General features: G+C 60.6%; 3 protein-coding genes across 4 annotated transcripts; 1 reads left to right on the top strand and 2 right to left on the bottom strand.

Annotated features, from left to right (window-relative positions):
• Positions 1 to 3,706: 3,706 nt before the first annotated feature.
• Positions 3,707 to 6,648, top strand: VPS37C (VPS37C subunit of ESCRT-I). Its single transcript, XM_065755496.1, has 5 exons — positions 3,707 to 3,727; positions 4,097 to 4,210; positions 4,287 to 4,458; positions 5,029 to 5,111; positions 5,337 to 6,648. The coding sequence occupies exons 2-5, from the start codon at positions 4,118 to 4,120 to the stop codon at positions 6,054 to 6,056; spliced, it is 1,068 nt and encodes a 355-aa protein (XP_065611568.1). The 5' UTR covers positions 3,707 to 3,727; positions 4,097 to 4,117; the 3' UTR covers positions 6,057 to 6,648.
• A 200-nt stretch (positions 6,649 to 6,848) lies between these two features.
• Positions 6,849 to 10,596, bottom strand: CD5 (CD5 molecule). Of its 2 annotated transcripts, none has more exons than XM_065755482.1 (10): positions 10,463 to 10,596; positions 10,354 to 10,392; positions 9,969 to 10,238; positions 9,829 to 9,891; positions 9,330 to 9,668; positions 8,743 to 9,027; positions 8,532 to 8,663; positions 8,193 to 8,246; positions 7,960 to 8,076; positions 6,849 to 7,853 (listed from the first exon to the last, which is right to left on the bottom strand). In XM_065755482.1, exons 1-10 carry the CDS (start codon positions 10,512 to 10,514, stop codon positions 7,768 to 7,770), a joined length of 1,437 nt encoding a protein of 478 aa, XP_065611554.1. In that variant the 5' UTR covers positions 10,515 to 10,596; the 3' UTR covers positions 6,849 to 7,767. The 2 variants fall into 2 exon arrangements, with proteins under 2 accessions (XP_065611554.1, XP_065611555.1); XM_065755483.1 differs by having other exon boundaries at positions 9,969 to 10,235.
• A 57-nt stretch (positions 10,597 to 10,653) lies between these two features.
• CD6 (CD6 molecule) lies at positions 10,654 to 16,144 on the bottom strand. Its single transcript, XM_065755628.1, has 14 exons — positions 16,028 to 16,144; positions 15,659 to 15,899; positions 14,917 to 14,976; positions 14,519 to 14,839; positions 14,138 to 14,446; positions 13,746 to 14,045; positions 13,587 to 13,655; positions 13,355 to 13,495; positions 13,153 to 13,272; positions 12,896 to 13,006; positions 12,749 to 12,823; positions 12,492 to 12,659; positions 12,011 to 12,322; positions 10,654 to 10,715 (listed from the first exon to the last, which is right to left on the bottom strand). The coding sequence occupies exons 1-13, from the start codon at positions 16,142 to 16,144 to the stop codon at positions 12,093 to 12,095; spliced, it is 2,262 nt and encodes a 753-aa protein (XP_065611700.1). The 3' UTR covers positions 10,654 to 10,715; positions 12,011 to 12,092.
• Between the last annotated feature and the right edge of the window lie 47 nt (positions 16,145 to 16,191).

Genomic DNA, 16,191 nt, shown 5'->3' with positions numbered 1-16,191 from the left:
AGCTCCAGTTTGGGCATTGTGGTGCTGAACTCGTGAGCTGGAAAGGTCACCTTGTCCTGCGCACAGGGCACTGGAGGAAAACAGAGGAAGCCTGCAGCAGCGAGCACCAGCCTCAGCCCCACTCCCTGCAAGGCAAGGTGGGAAGATGGGTGCTAACTGCACCAGGGAGAGCAGCCTGGTAGGGTCTAGCCAGTGATGATAAGGGCAGAAGGGCTCAGACGCCCAATATCCACCAGGTAGGGGTGAACAGCATGCCCACGTGGCAGACTTCCTACTGGGAAAAGAGGAAGCTTTGGGCAAATGCTCTTAACTGCATTTAAAATACAAACTGGGGAAAGCCTTGTGATTGGAACTGGTGTTGCAAAACTATGGGATTCTGTAACTTGGTCACCTTCATGGTCTCCTATTTCAGCAGGCAAAGTTCCAGAGCAGCTCAAGGAAGGAAAAAGGAGCTCTGAGAGCAGCTTTTCCTGCGTGTATGTGCTGATAGATGTGCCTCTGGGTAAAAGGGCCACTTCTCAACACCCTAGATCATAGAATCACAGAACGGTTGGGTTAGATAGGACCATAAAGTACATCCAGTTTCAACCCTCTGCCGTGAGTAGAGGTGGAACAGGCTCTCTGACAGCATCTGTATACAAGATGAACCGGGGGCGAACCCATGGGAGCACCCCCTGTGCTGCCTTGGTCACCAAAGGGCAGTGAGGCCCTGGCACAGGATAACCAGAGAAGCTGTGGATGCCCCATTCCTGGGGGTACCCAACACCAGGCCCCTGGGTAACTTGGGCTGGTGAGAGGGCAACCAGCCCACGGCAGGGGTCGGGGGTCTCTTCCAATCCAATTGTCGTATGATTCTATGATCAGCAAGGGCAGGCCACTGCAGAGGCCGAGTGGCTCTGAGGTTGGACAAAAGCAGATCTTCCTCTTTTCCAGGGCTGCTGCTGGGCCTTCCCCCAAATAAGCAGGCCTGCACGTATCAACAGCCACACTCGCGCCCATGATGTCCCCCAAGGGTTCTGTGGTGGCACCACTGGTGAAGGTCGAAGAAAGACTCAGAGCCTGAAGACAACTCATTGGCAAGGAGCAGGACCAGCCTGGTGGCCAACACAGAGGGGTGAGGCCCTGGGGCTGCTGCCTGTTTGCTCATACGTCAAGCTTCTGCATGTGCCTGGCAAGCCTGATAAGAAATGCAGGTTTTTCCACTGAGAGGCCTAAAGGAAGTTTTTGGAAATCTGTTTTTTTTCCAAGGGCTAATGATTTCATAATCAAATCTCCTCCCGGTTGGGAAGCAGGCTGTGAAGGGGTAGGACTGGTCATTTTAACGAACAGTGGAGAAGAGGGAGGAATGGAGTGTGGGGACCTCACTTCACGGTCATGGACTGACCAAGAGCTGGACAATGTCAGGGAGATGTGGCTGCTCTCAGTGTGCCTTTTGGCAGCTACTGGATTCAAGCTAGGAAAGACACAACTAAGAAAGGGTAAGCAGAGTAAGAGATGCCTTACTTTTGGATACACAAGAAGGTGACTTGGATTTGAGTGGCAAATAGCTCTGTCTCGATCCCTGGGTTGGCTTTATCAGGAATGCAATGGACACAAGGTGGGAATTAGTTGCATCTGATCGTCCCTGGTGGCCAGGTGCACAAAAAGACTCAATGGGAATTGTACAAGATTGGGAACCAACACTGATGTTGCTCTGAACAATCATATGGTTCATCCCAAGGGCTAAATAGGACTGAAGGTGAACTTTCACACTTCACATAGCGAGGAACTTTACTGACGAAGCTCAGGAAAAGCCCTGTCAAACAGACCTGGTGCTAAGCAGAACTATCCTTGCTCTGTTGAGGAAAAGACATCCGCTCCTACAGCTCTACTCGTGCCAGATCAAAAGAGTCAGCCTGAAAGAATCACTTCCCTGAGATATAGCTTATCTTGGTAACAGCAGATTAAGGAAGCAAACTTGTTTTCTTCTCCCTGTTCCTTCTTTCCTGAGCCTTCTGTAAGGGCAAACTGAGAGGACAGGAGCCTGCTTTGATGCTCCCAGGGTGTCAGGTTCCTAGACCTTTATGTAGTAAGGTTTGATTCATATCAATAAATTAAGAGAGATGTTGGCTCCCCAGTGGGCATGACCTCTGGCTGGTGAGTCCAGCTCTTCCCAGGGTGACCCAGCCAGGGACCAAGGCCACCAGCAGCCGCGGCCCGTGGCTAAACCACAAGGTTTGTGAAGCCCTTGGGTTACATGAGAGCAGGTACAGGAAGGGAGCTGGCTGGGCCGCAGCTCTCTTGTGAACCACATCTGTGATGTGGCGCTGAGTAAGTTGAGTGAGTGTTAGGCTCAAAGGGACATTAAGCTAAAACCACAAGTGAACGAGGCCAAGAAAACCACCACCAACAAAGAAAAAACAATCAACAACAACAAACTGACAGAATCAGAGCTGCTGAGCTGAATTCTGTATGAGATTTTTTAACCCCTCACTGACTGTGTGTCGCTTTGCTCCAGTTTTGTATTGCCACCTCCCACTTCAGTACCCAAAGAGCTGTGAACAATCCCCTCATCAAGTCTTCCCTCAATATTGCTTATGCCGCACTCAGCCCTTCCAGTTTGACAAATGGTGAGCTGGATGTTCTCCAGCCTTTCCACGTCCCTTGAAGGGTGTTCCCCACACTATCGATCCCCTTTGAAAATATCGATCTCTCTTTGGAAAATCACGTCCTTTTCTTGCAATGACATCGGGTTCTGCCCAGGTTATCATCCCTGCTATGCACCGACTGGACCACTGTGATCCGTGTGACTCATGTTTGTCATACAGAAGCCAACAGGGCCTCACGTGGCACACGAGGAACCAGAGGTGCCTTTCTGGAGCCATGTGCTTGGATGGCAGCACCTCTGAAATACTGCCATGACCTTGCTGCAGTCCCCTTTGTGTTCCACTCTTCCTGCCCGGCAGCGCAGAGCTTTAAACTAAAGCTTTAAAGATGAGATTCGGGTCAGTTATGAGGAGGAAATTCTGTACTCTGGCAGAGGGAAGCCATGGATGTCCCACCCCTGGTGGTGCTTGCTTGAAGCCGGGCTGGGTGGGCAGCCTGAAATGGTGAATGGCAATCAGCCCGCAACAAGGGACTGGGGCTGGGAAGGCTTTGGGGTCCCTTCCAACCCAACCATGCTGTGACTCAATGGTTCCATGGGAAGTGGGGGCCAGCATTCTGCAGAGCACGAGCGCTCGTTTTTGCGTGCTTTTGTGCAAGGAAGGCTGCAGCGCGGGCGTTCACGAGGGACCTGCTTTATTCCACTTCTGGTAGGGATTACAGCCAGCAGCACTCAGCCACCTGAGACAACTGAGCCCCAGCGTGACGGGCTTCGCACGACACCACCGAGCTCCCCGCACGGACCCCCCGCACCCCGCCCTGCGCCCTCAGGGCGGCGCGGACCGCGTGCCACAAGATGGCGGCGGCGCCACACACCTCCCGCCGCCAGGGGGCGCCTCACCCGCGCAGCGGCCGCGCTGACTTCCGGTGTGGCGGCGCGGCGCGGCCCGGCGGCCCGGGGCCGGGCGGAGTGGGGCCGGCCGCGGTTTGCGGTCCGGCCGTGCCGTCCTGGACAGCCTCGCGTTGGCCGAGGGGCTCCGCGCTCGGCCCCGAGCGGGGACGGAGCCGCGGGGAAGCGGGCTGAAGGGAGGCGAGGCTTGGCGGTAAGCGGCTGGCACGAGCAAGCGGGCCTTCCGGGTGCTGTGTGAGTACTGAACGCCGTCTGGGGGAGGAGGGGTGGTGGTAAACGGCGTTGTCCTTCTTGCTGTGCTCCCGGTTTTACCCGTGCTTCCCGGAGTTCTGTTTCGAGTGGTTCGCCGTAGCTGTTTCTATATCCTTAGTCGGATCGTTGCCCGACTTCAGCGGGTTTTCGTCTTCGTTTGAGTGTGGGGAGGTTCGGGTTGAATGTGAGGAGAGGTTTCTTCTCAGGAGGAGCGGCTGAGGCACTGACACGCGCTGCCCGTGGAGATGCGACCCTGAGGGACTCCATGTGCGTGGAGCTGGGTTTGGACTGGGTGATCTTCGTGGCCTTTTCCAGCCTTACTGGTTGCCTGAATTCCTTTCCCAGTTCCAGCAGTCCGTGGCTGCTGTGAGCATGGACTCCCTGAAGAACCGTACTGTGGAGGAGCTGCAGGCCCTGCAGGAGGATGCTGCAGAGATCGAACGCTTGGCCCTGGAGTCCAGGGAGGTAAGCAGCAGCAGTGTGAGGCAAGCAGGTGAGGGGCAGGGCGTGTGGCACCGTGCTGACCTTGGGCCCTTCTCAGGTGCAGGAGCTGCAGCTGGAGAGGGAGATGGCGCTCGCTGCCAACCGCAGCCTCGCTGAGCAGAACCTGAAGTTCCAGGTCCCACTGGAGACAGGACGCTCCGAGCTCTCCAGCAAGTATGAGGAGCTGCAAAAGCTTGCTGAACACTATAAGGAGCAGAAGGCAAAACTGGGTGAGTGACCCCGACCTCACTGCCTTTCCTTTAACTGCAGAACCATGCAATGGTTGTGTTGGAAGGGATCTTAAAGCTCCCCCAGTTCCTGCCATATAGGCTGGTTGTCCCCCACCAAATTGAGCTGCCCAGGGCCCCATCCAGCCTGGCCTTGGGCACCTCCAGGGATGGGCACACACAGCTTCCTTGAGCAGCCTGTGCCAGGGCCTCAGTGACCTCCGAGTGAGAAATTTCATCCTCACATCTAATCTGAATTTTTAGTTTTCAACCCTTCTCCTTTTCTCCTGTCAATCTTTGCTCGTGTGTAAGATCTCTCATGTTTATAAGCTTTCTTTAAGTACCAGTCAGGTTTGGCAGTGGTTAATCCTCTTCAGATTTCCTTTTTCCAAGTCAGGAGGGCACTCCTGGAAAAGCACACGGGGCGCAGAAATGTGATAGTGAGGAAGACAGCTCCTTCTGCTTTAGGTTTTCCTTATGTCACAGTGCAAAGCTGTGGGATAGGTGACAAGCTCAGTGTGCTAACGTTTTTGCCCTGTTCTGTGTTGATTTCTCTGCTGCTTGTTTCCCCAGAGAAATTTTCAGCTGCAATGCATCCTCAGATGTTGCTGGATCTCCTGCAGGTGGAAAGCCAAAAGATTGAAGAGGAGTCTGAGGTGAGCTTAAGGTTTAAATCAGCAGTTCAAGCGATTAGTTCTCAGTTACTCTCCCAAACCTAATCCCTTAAATCAAGGATTATCTTTTTTTATTTTGACATGGTTGCTCCAAAAGAGATTGGATTGTTCTTTCTTTCTTTGTATGCGGCGTGGTGGTCCTCTGAGGGAGACATCAACCCCCAAGTGGATTTGGGGAGGCTGATGTTGTACTGTCTTCTCTTCCAGAAAATGGCTGAGAAGTTCCTGGAGGGTGAGGTAGCCCTGGAGTCCTTTCTTGAGCAGTTCTCAGTGATGAGGAAGCTGTCCCACTTGCGCCGGGTCAGGGTGGAAAAGCTTCAGGAGGTGCTGCGGAAGTCACGAGCGCCACAGGAGCCTGCCAGGGACTCACAGCAGCAGCAGCAGCCTCCTTGTGCACCCGTGGAGCCACCGCAGCCTCTGCCTGTCCCATCAGGAGCTCCTGCCTTGCCCCTGCCCTACAGCCCGGCCCCGGCCATGCCGCTCGGCCCCACAGCGCACGGAGCTCTCCCTCCCGCTCCGTTTGCCGGCGCCCCGCTCACCACGGGACACGTTGCTGCCTCTCAGCCCAGCACCCAGCCTGCCTTTCCCTACCAGCCTCCTCCGGGTGCCACGTACCCGCCCTTGCAGGCTGCTGACTCTGCACCAGGCTACCCCAAGCCTCCCCCGGGCCCCACCTCTGCGCCAGGCTACTGGTCCCCATCCCGGGGCCCACCACATGCCCCCTCCTTTCCCTCCACTCCAGCACCCAGACCTGGCTACCCATCCTACGCACCCCCGGGGGCCGGGCGGCCACAGTGTCCCTACCCCACACAGCCTCCCCTCCCCAGTTTCCCAATCCCCCCTCAGCCTCCCTATCCACCAGGGCCACCTTATGGGTACCACCCCCCACCTGGGAACCCCCCACGCCCTGCTTGGCCTGGCAACTAAACCAGACAGCGTCCTTTGCCACTCCTCCCTCTTTGTGGACCGAGGAAGAGGAGTGAGCCCAGAGCGTGGCTCTTCGGCCCCTCCATCCACGCCAGGGCGTTGCATAGGATGAGAGGTGCAGTAGCTGCCACACCTCTTTAGGATTGTTGTGGTTGCTGGTGGGCTGAAGCAGCTGCTTCCCAACAGGTTAGTCCAGGCTCTGCTACAACACCCAGGCAGCCAGCTGCGTCCGTGGGGTGTGCACTGATAGGGCCCTGCTGGGAGCCTGACCCCTGTGTGTGTGAGCGAGCAGTCCTCTGGGACCTCCTGTTCTTTTATAACACGTAGCTTAGGAATTCCCAGCTTCTTCCCATGCGTTCCAGAGGCGCGGTGGGGTCACAGTATTTCAGCCACAGAATGTTTGCTGCCTGCATGGGGCCCTCCTGAAGCAGGAGTGGAAACTGCTGGGCTCTCAGGCGTGTTGTAGCAGGAAGAAGCTGCCAGCATGCTCCAAGCAGAAGCACGTCCCAGTGCTGCCCCTAGAAGGTGGCAAAACCCTTCCCCGTGCTGCCCAGGAGCCTCCCCATCCCACACAAGCTCTGACTTGAGGGCACGAAGGCTCTGAGCACCACGAGGGTGCTCAGTGTGCCGGGCTTGCAAGGAGAGCTCAGTACCACACACTCAGCTGGGGTGCCCAGGGGTGGATTTGGGATTCCCCTTCTCAGGAAACACTAGGTGATGGGGAGCCAGGGCTGCTAGTGGAAATGGCGTTTGCATTGCTCAGCACTTTTTCCTACCAATCCCGCTTCTTAAGTTATTTATAAGGGGAGATTACTAATGGACTAGAGCAAGAGGAATGCTTTGGGGGGGGTTAATGGAAGCAGTCCCACGTCGTGGTTAATTACAGTAATAAAACTCGATGAATCATATGTGGAGTCCCAGTGGTGGTTGCTTTCAAAAATGGTAGTGCCCTATTGATCTTCCCGTGCCATCCCGGCAGCCCCGTGCCGGCTTCCTCTCTATTTTGTCAATGCAACCGTTCACCTTCTCACAGGACTATCCTTCTAGCTTGTCCTTCCTGCTCTCTGGCTCCTGTTCTCCCCCATGGGGGTCTTTGCTGCCTCTCTGCTCCATTTCTTGCTCGACCCCTGTGCTGGCGATCCGAGGAGCAGCAGCACTGGTGGTAGCAGAAGGTAGAGAACGAAGCATCGTTGCCAGAAGTAACGGTTTTATTACCAATTAAATGGGTTGGTTCTCGATGTTTCCATTCTTCCTGTGCCACCCATCCGTGCTTTGCCTTTTGCACAAACCTTGAGCTGCCCTGCGCACGCGCAGCCCAGTTCGTGTCTCAAAGCCCTGGGGTGCGTGGTCACGTTGCAGCAGCCCTTGGCCCCACGGTGCAAACTTTCAGATGCGTGCAGAGCTCAGAAAGCCCCCGCCTTGCACTTTCCCAGGCGGGAGGGAGGCCCAGAAGTGAGAGGATGAGCAGGAAGAAGCACAGGGTTGCTCAGTGGCGGGGGTGCAGCAGCACCCCAAAGCCACTGTGGGGTCAGAGATGGGTGCAGCAAAGGGTGCGAGTGGGCCGGGCTCCAGCAGAGAGGTCCCCAGGTGAGCCGGGCGGGCTCCAGCACCGTGGGGTTGGGGACGCGTGGGCATTCATCCTTCTACTCCACCAGCTCTGGGCAAGTGAGTTTAACTGATCCCGTCCGTGGGGCGGCCCTACCTCTGCGGCTCACAGCCTGCGGGCAGCGTGCAGGTCGTAGTCACTGTCAGAGGAGTTGTCCAGGGCGCTGGAAGCTCGTGCCGTGCCTTCCAGGGCTGTGGATTGAGCCACACGCTGCTCCTTACCCAGTGCCAGCGCACGGCAGAACCCCGTGTCCATCCCTCCCCATGGGAAGGGAGTGGACATCCCCAGCGTCCTCACCTGGGTACGTCGACAGGCTCTTCTGGGGGGGCTGAGTGTAGTCGTTGTCCCCCCCCCGCGCCCTCTGCTCCTCCGCTCTTGCCCTCGGGGTGATGGTGCTGTTTCGGTGGAAGGAGACTGCAAGGCAGGGTGGCTTGGGGAGGATGCTCAGTGCCACCAGGCCAGCACTGCACTGCTGGCTCGATGTGGTGGCAAGAAGAGCCGCTTAGACCCCGCAACGAAACCCCGCTCACCGCTCTGGTGCAGCCCCGTGGGGCCGATCCACTGCCGCTGCTTCTTCTTGGAGACTGTGAGGAAAGGATGGAGAGAGGGGGTGTGCTCAGGCTGTGTCCCCCCAGGAGCCCACTGCCGGCCCCATCTGCCACGCCCAGTTAACCCCCCCCCCCCCCGGTAATCCCCCGCCTCGTGCGGTCGGCATGGGGACAGTGGGGATGGAGTGATGGCATCAGCGTGGGGCCCAGGGGAAGCCACGTGGGGAGAAGCAGCGCATGCGTCAGCCTAGAAACTTCAGGGAGATGGGGATGAGGTGCTGAGAGGGGTAGCGGGGACAGGCTGGGGACGTGGCCACCTACTCCTCTTCATCAGCCTTCTGTAGGCAGGGGGGCCACAGACGAGCAGCAGGACTCCCAGCAGGAGCAGGGCCAGGCAGATGCTGGCCACCGTGCCAGGTGCGGTGCCAGCGGGAGGCGGCTTCGAGTCCTGGCCTGGGAGAGGATGGGTGTCACCATGCAGGCGGCACCCGCAGCGTGTGGCACCGCGAGGGGTGGGCGCACGGCTGCTTACAGACCACACGGGTGCGAGAGCAGGCACGGACCCCCTCAAGGCTCTCGGGGCAGAGGTGGAGGTGACGCTCCCTGCAGATGACCCCCCCAGCGTGGGGGTCCCGCAGCTCAGCACTGGAGGAGAGGTCCCCGCAGCGCAGCTCCCTGCAGAGCTGGCGGCCTCGCTCAGCACGGCGCTCCTGCTCATCACACAGCACGTGCCAGAGGCCCCTCTGGAACACCTCGATGTGCCCCTCGCATGGCGTGGGGCCGCCTGCCAGCCTGCGCCTGGCACGTGGCTGGGAACCTGCAGGGAGAGGGCTGGTGGCACGATGGCACAGATAATCGCATCCCCGCGGCAAGCACAGCCGTGAAACCGAAGCCGACAGCCACGCGTCCTCCCGTTAAGCCCCCAGTCCCCATAGGACATCTTCAAAGCCTGAGCAGATGGAGGGGCTTGGAGAGAGCCCGCTCCTCGCCCGAGGGCTTGGCAATCCCTTGGCACATGCAAGATGCTGGGTACAGCTTCCAGTAACCGAGTGCGTGCAGTTTTGTCTTTGTGCAAGGGGCACCGCTGCCACCCATCCTTTGCCCCCATCACATGCTCACCTGGGCAGATGAGGAAGGTGGGCTCTTTTCTTTGCCCACGGCCGGTCCAGTTGAAGCAGTTAAGCAGCTCGGGGCTGGTGCACGGCACCACTGCCTCCCAGCGCACAGGCAGGTGGCTCTGCGGTGGCAGAGATATGGGGCCACCCATTCGGCCGCTAATGAGACCTCCAATGGGGACGCCATCGGGGCTGCTGCAGCCAAGCACGTGGCAGATGCGGGTAGGCAGCTCCAGGGAAGTGTCTGGGCCAAGTGCCACGGCCCCCCATCTCCCTCGCAGGTGCAGCTCCACAAAGCCTGAGCAGCTGAAGTTGCCATCCACCAGACGCAGCCATGGGGCACCTGGTGAGGGAACAGGGGCAGCGCAGCCGTCACACACAGGGACCCCGGCCCCGAAGCCCCCCGTGTTTGCACTGGTGGGGAGCGAAGTCCTTGCTGTGCGTATCCCATCCTGCCACCCAGCTGAGCATCCCCGGGGTGGTCGTGGGCAGGGGGCTCTCACCGGTGGGCTCAGGGCTGGTGGTGGGAGGCACAGGCGGAGGCTCAGTGCTGGTGGGCTCTGGCTCTGAAATAAGAAGGGAGGCAGCAAGTGGGGGCAGTGAGGGCACAGGCCACCTTAGGGGTGGGGGGGGGCATGCTTACCACTGCAGGCGATGGTGGCGTGCTGGCTGCAGTTGGCGGGCACCCAACGGCACCTCTCTGTCCCCTCACACTGCATAGCCCATGCCTGCAGCTCCTCAAGGTCGGGTGGCACGAAGCTCAGCTTGGTTGGAGGGCCACAGCCCAGCCGCCGGCACACGCCGTCCTGGCTCACACCATCCCAACACACAGGGCTCCATCTGCTCCACACGTGCACCTCCAGCAGCCCAGCGCAGCGGCAGCCACCACCGGAGAGACGCAAGGCAGGCTCTGCTGGAACAGCGAGCATCGGCACTCTGCACCCCCTGCCCAGCACTGGGCATCCCGTGCCACCGTGGGACCAAGTGGGTCGCACAACCCCAAAGCTGGAGCCCCAAAGTGCACTCACCTGCCAGACCCAGGGCCACTCCTCTGTGCCTGCAGCTGGCTGAAAGAGAAGGGACAGCGTCACCCTGTGCCCCCCACCATGGGCGGTGTCCCCCAGGAGAAGCACTCACCCCACATCCCCACCATGAGCAGCAGGCACAGGGCAGGTGGCCGGGCTGCCATGGGGCCGTGCTGCCTCCTCCACCCTGGTGCTGGTGGCTGAGCAGGAGGTGCGTGGAGCACCAACGCCTCTGTACCCAGCCTGGGGAAGGGAGGCGAGGGGGGGGGGGGCAGGCAGCAACAGGCTGTTTTTCTTCCCTCTGTGGTTTTTGCGTCACATCTCGCTCATTTGAAGTCGCATCCTGGCAGCTGCCTCGCCAGGTCCTGCAGAGCCAGAGAGAAAGTGGGGAACTGTACTTCATTTTTGACCCCTGACTCATCCCCATCCCATCTACAACCCCACGACATCCCATCTCCATCCCTATCTCCGTCCAATCTCCACTCCAACTTCATTTCCATTTCAGTCCCCATCTTGTCCCCTTCCTGTCCCCGTTCCTGTTCCCGTCGCCATCCTGCCTCCAACCTCATCACATCCCATCCCCACCTACATCTGATCTCTACGTTCATCCCATTCCCACCACCTCCCCATCCCGTCTCCAACCCCATCCCATCTCCATCGCCACTGGCACCCAAAGCTGGGTGAGCACTAGCCTGAAGTACCATGCCTCTTCTCCCAGCTACAGGCATTCTGGGGTCATCGCGTGTCCCTGCGAGGCACGTGGGTGCTGGGGAGGCACTGATTGATTGCACCCTAATTAATTCCCCCGAATCCAGGTCAGGCATGCTAAGGAAGCCGCTTGCCATCGACCTGGTGGCAGTGCTGCTGAGTGGTGGCCCCATGGGGCCTCCAAGCTCTCCAAGTAGCCAACCCTGTACTCGCAGAGGTCCCCCACCCTGCACCCTGCGGCCCCACGTCACCGCTCCCAGGGTGTTTCCTGCCTCAACACTTCCTCGGGGCTGTAGACTTTCCATGACTCAAAAAGAGGTCTGTAAGAGATGCTCAGGGCAGGCATCTCCATGGTGGTACCCTCAGCCCACAGCACTGTTGCCTTGGATTCTCTCCTTTCCCCCATGGGCTGGGGTGGCGGGAATGGGATTCACGTGCCCCGTGTGCATTGGTGGGACCCAACGAGCGCACCCCGTTTCTCACCCAAACCCAATCCAGGTGGCTCTCAGCTCACCACCAAACATGGGGATGTGGCACTTGGTGCTCCCACCACCGTGCCCTCCAACCCGGGTGGATGGCACTGTGCTCGCAGAGCAGCTTGGCCCCGCTGCGTCCCACGCAGGCTCTGCTCCCGGCCCCGCTCTCGTCTCCCCTCTCTCCCCTTTGTCTGGGGTTTTGTTGCTATTTCTGTGCTTCCTCCGTTGTTGCGGTGCGGCCCCTTTGTTCTGGGCTGCCAGAGCCGCTCGGCTCGGTAAACAGCTGGAGGATGTGGCAGGGGGCAAATTTTCCACTGTGCATCAGAGCCCGGAGGCGATGGGAGCTCAGCTTGCACAGGACCCCGCTGGGTTCCAGGCTGGGCTGAACACGGCCCGGGGGAGGGGGCAGGGAGATGGGCAGGGCGTTGGGAACAACATCATCCCTTGGGTACAGCCAGGAAGAGATGAGGGCTCACCAGGCAGATGGGGAGAAATGCTTTTAATGGCCCCAGGCTGTGCTACGGGTAAGGGTCCCCTCCCCGCTGCCCGTTCCCACTCTCAACAACCAGAGCCCTGGATGTCGTCGTAGTCACTCCACTCAGAGGAGCTGGGGTCTTTCATGTGTCCTCCTCGGGATGGGTCCCCACGCGTCTCAGTGCCCTGCACGTTCTCGTACCACTCTCCCGAGGAGGTGCTGGAGCTGTCAGCATGGTGGGAGTCTGCTGGGGGTGGCGATACCCGCGGCGTGTTGAGCGCTGGGATGGTCACACAGGGCACGGCTGGGGGTGCTGGGGAAGGCAGGAGCTGTATTGGCACCTGTTGCCACCCCCTGGGGTCCCCGCACCCTTCTGGGGCTGTCCTGGGGATCTCACCACCCCCCATTGCCATCCCAGGAGTTTTTCCCCTATCTGGGGGTCTCACCAACACCATCCCCATCTCCAGGGCTGTCCCCACCACTGGTGGGCACTGTGTGCTGATGGATGCCGTATGGTGGGGGCTGTGGGTAGGGCCAGGCACACATGGAAGCCGTGCTCTCACTGCAGTAGGGCTCCAGGGAGGAGGAAGAGGAGGAAGAAGACGAGCTCCTCGCCCTGCCCTGTGGCTGGGTACACGGCATGGTTGGCACTGTGGGAACACAGAGTGCATATCACTAGGAGAGCACAGGGCCACCAGACAGACGGTGCTGTGGGACAGGAGGATGGGGGCTGGCACACCCTCTGTGGGAAATGGCTCCATCCCATCATGGCCAGGCACCAGCAGCTGCCCACCCGGCTGTTGGCGCAGCGAGTCTGTGGGGTGGGAGGAACAGGGTCAGTGGAGGAAGCCAGAGTATTGGGGAGGTGCTGGGGGGGGGGTCTCACTGTGGAAAGTGGAGAGGGCCACGGGTGGCTTGCTGCTGAAATCATAGTGTTCGTAGTCAGAGTCAGAGGAGTCAGAGCTCTTGGCGGTGGGAAGGGTTGCAGGTGTGGGGTCTGCAGGGAGAGACAGAGCTGGGGCCTCGGTCAGCACCGGAGCTGGAGGGGCTGGGTGGGCTCGTGGGGCACGTGGGGCTGATGGGGCTGCTGGAGAACTCACGGAGCTGATGGTGCTAACAAGGTGAGTGACCCGCCAGACCCACCTGGTCCCTTGGGGAGGCCCGTGGGCACCTCCCTGTAGTCGTTGCAAGTCTCTGATGGCATGTCACGACCCCGGGTGCTGTGGGTGACCACGAGTGGCGTGGGAGTTCCCAGGGTGAGGGCTGCAGGTGTGGAGCACGGCAGCGAGTGTGAAGCTGGGAGCAGTGACCCTGTGCAGCCCCTATGCCCCAGGGGGACCCTCACCGCTCCTCTTCCTCAGATGCAGCAGGGCAGTGGTGAAGGCCAGCAGTGTGAGCAGGAGCAGCGCTGCCAGCACCGCACACGAGATGAAGAGGGGCACGTGCAGAGGGGACGGGCCCCCCCCGGCCTCCAAGCCCTCTGTGGCTGCAGCAGAGAACAGGCAGAGCTCGTGACACCCGCCCACCCACACCCTCTCACCCCTTGGCTCCCTCCGGATGCACCAAAGCACACTCACTGCTCGGGGATGTGCCATCACGCGGCATCACCGTCACCTCCAAAGTCGGGGCCTGCAAGCCCAGGGAGCCTGCAGGAGAGCAGGGGGGAGGCTGCAGCCCCGCAGCCCAGGGGAGCCACTAGCCCAAAGCCCCCTGTTTGGGGCCGAAGGCTGCCGTACCGTTGCAGATGACACCCGCAGCACGGGACTCGTGGCAGGGAGCTGACTTGTTGTAGGTCCAGCGGCAGTAGGCCAGCGAGGGCTGCCAGTCCAGGCACTCGTAGAGCATCTTGGTGGGCAGCGTGTGCTGGAAGGAGGGCCGCAGCAGCGGCTCCCCGCAGCCCAGCGAGCGGCACAGCACGGCAGCCTCCAGGCTGTACCAGGTGCTGTCGCACACCGTGCTCCACGCTCCGTGGTAGTGCACCTCCACGCGCCCCGCGCAGCCATCCCTGCCTCCAGACAGCCTCCACTCGTGGTGCTCTGCAAGGCCACGGCGTGCAGCCATTTTCACGACTCAAGGACCAGGCAGTGCCACGGCACCGCTTCGGTCTGTGCCACCCCAGAGCACCCACCGGAGCACACGACGCTGGCGTCCTCTTTGTGGCTGCAGTCGTGCTGCAGAGCAGCAGGGCACTCCCGCAGCTGCTCCTCGTGCCCGCTGCAGTTCACCTCATCCCGCAGCACGGGGCCGTGCCCCCGGCCGAAGGCGGCCTCTCGCGGGGCTCGCAGTGCCCATCCGCAGCCCAGCTGCCGGCACACCACGGTGGCATCGGCCAGGTCCCAGCCGTCATCACACACCGTGCCCCAGCTGCCCGCCTGCCTCAGCTCCACTCGGCCCTGGCAGCGGCTGCGCCCGCCGGCCAGACGGAGCACCGGAGCACCTGGGTGAGATGGGGGAGCACTGGCACGTGGCACTGTGCCTCAGGGACGGCACGCACCCGCTGCGCCCTTACCTGTGCAGGTGACGCGTGCCAGCCCCGTTGCACAGCAGCTGGGCTCAGCGGCCAGCTGGCAGAGCTCTGGCTCCCACCCGCTGCAGTTGGCCACCGCAGTCGGGCATTCCTTGGTGACATCCCTGCCACTGTCCGGGCTTGCTGTCACCGTGTCGCCCTCAGCATCCCCACAGCGCAGGCTGTGGCACAGCTCCCTGGAGGCGGCGGCACTCCACGACCCCCGGCACACGGGCATCCAGCGGCCGTGCTGTTGCACCTGCACTGTGCCCTCACAGCTATGGCTGCCACCAGCCAGGCGCAGCGGGGCCGTGCCCCGGGGACCTGCAGGCAGCCCAGGGTGAGGGTGGCGGGGGGGGGGCCCCACGCCCACTGCCCCGTGGATGGATGCCCGTTCTCACCTGGCTCTGTCGAGGTGTTGCTCAGCACGGCAGTGGAAACTCCCGTTGGCTCCACTGGAGCTACGAAGAGAGGGGGCAGAGAGGTATAGGAAGGAGGTGGGATGGCGGTCCCCGGCACAAAATGGCGACTGCTCTTAAGCCAAAACCTAGAATTCATCCCCCGTGGCCACACGTTCACCCTCCTGGTGCAGGGGGCTGCTCTGGGAAAGCCTCCAGGCGTAGTGGAGGGGTTTGGGGCAGGCCTGCAACAAGGCAGTTGGTGCTGAGGGGATGGCAGTGCCGTGCTGGGGAGATTTCAGGGCACCATCCACGTTCTGGAGGCAAAATGGTGTCTGGTTCTGTTGGGAACAGAGGGCTGCGAGCTCAGCGCCTCGCTGCTCAGCTTCGGGGGGAGGAGATAGGGCTGCAGAGAAAAGCAGGGGCACTCTGCACAGCCTGCAGCATGGGCAAAGCTTTTGCTTTCTCTCAGCAGTGCTCTGCGTGAAGCAGCATCCTCTTCAGAACAAAGGTCCGGCGCAAAAAGCAGGGTGGGATGGGATGGGGTGGGATGCTCCTAGGGAACAGGCACATCAGTGGCAAAGCACTCCTCCTCCCTGGTGGCAGCAGGAGGAGGGGGGGGGAAACGGGATGGGGATGGGAGTCCTCGTGGTGGGTCAGACCCCACTGGTGCCGAGCATCCTCGCTGCACATAAAACCCAATGTGTTGGTGACATCTCAAGCGGGGCTAGGGCTGGCGGCATACCTGATCCGGGCACGGCAGCATCGCAGAGAGCAGCCAGCAGCAGGCACAGCACCTCCATCCTCACCTCCTGCCCATTGCGTCGGGTGCTGCTCGGTGCCGGGATGTGGCCCCGTGCTGCTGGGTGCTGCACGTCCGGCCCCGGTGCGCAGGAAGCCAGGGGTGCCGGTGAGGGGGTGGCTCCATCCTGCCCCAGTGCAGCACTGCATGCCCACGGGAAGCAGTACAGGGTGATGGAGGCAGCCTGGGGACCGTGCCATGCACCTGTGGTATCCTCACAGTGCGTCAGTGGCGTGAGAGAAGCTTGGAGCACTGCAGGGTCATAGCGCGCCGCACTCTGATTTGGGGTGAGAGAGGTTGGGTGAGCCTTACCCCCACTTCAAGGGTGAACTCTGCCACCAGCAGTGGGGGGCAGGGGGAGCCTGGGGTAACAGGGATGGAACGGATGCACCTGATCACTATGGCATCTCTGGACAAAGGGGTGGGCATGGATGTGTGGTCCAGCACCTGTACCCACAGCAGTGGGATGGCAGATG

The sequence above is a fragment of the Cyrtonyx montezumae genome, unplaced genomic scaffold (genome assembly GCF_038088225.1).
Source record: "Cyrtonyx montezumae isolate F1298 unplaced genomic scaffold, pur_monq_1.0 scaffold_10, whole genome shotgun sequence".
NCBI classification, from domain to species: Eukaryota; Metazoa; Chordata; class Aves; order Galliformes; family Odontophoridae; genus Cyrtonyx; species Cyrtonyx montezumae.
The sequence above is the reverse complement of the archived record's forward strand: the minus strand, read 5'-3'. Positions and strand labels throughout refer to the sequence as shown.

Bases quoted from the DNA above. Each gene is read 5' to 3' on its own strand.
- VPS37C (XM_065755496.1), top strand. From the start codon at position 4,118: ATGGACTCCCTGAAGAACCGTACTGTGGAGGAGCTGCAGGCCCTGCAG. The intron at 4,211-4,286 runs GTAAGCAGCAGC...GGCCCTTCTCAG, and splicing joins TGGCCCTGGAGTCCAGGGAG to GTGCAGGAGCTGCAGCTGGA. The intron at 5,112-5,336 runs GTGAGCTTAAGG...CTTCTCTTCCAG, and splicing joins AGATTGAAGAGGAGTCTGAG to AAAATGGCTGAGAAGTTCCT.
- CD5 (XM_065755482.1), bottom strand. From the start codon at position 10,514: ATGGCAGCCCGGCCACCTGCCCTGTGCCTGCTGCTCATGGTGGGGATG. The intron at 9,892-9,968 runs GTAAGCATGCCC...TTCTTATTTCAG, and splicing joins CGCCACCATCGCCTGCAGTG to AGCCAGAGCCCACCAGCACT. The intron at 9,669-9,828 runs GTGAGAGCCCCC...TTCCCTCACCAG, and splicing joins CACCAGCCCTGAGCCCACCG to GTGCCCCATGGCTGCGTCTG.
- CD6 (XM_065755628.1), bottom strand. From the start codon at position 16,144: ATGCCCACCCCTTTGTCCAGAGATGCCATAGTGATCAGGTGCATCCGT. The intron at 14,447-14,518 runs GTAAGGGCGCAG...CATCTCACCCAG, and splicing joins GGCACGCGTCACCTGCACAG to GTGCTCCGGTGCTCCGTCTG. The intron at 14,046-14,137 runs GTGGGTGCTCTG...GTGGCCTTGCAG, and splicing joins CGCCAGCGTCGTGTGCTCCG to AGCACCACGAGTGGAGGCTG.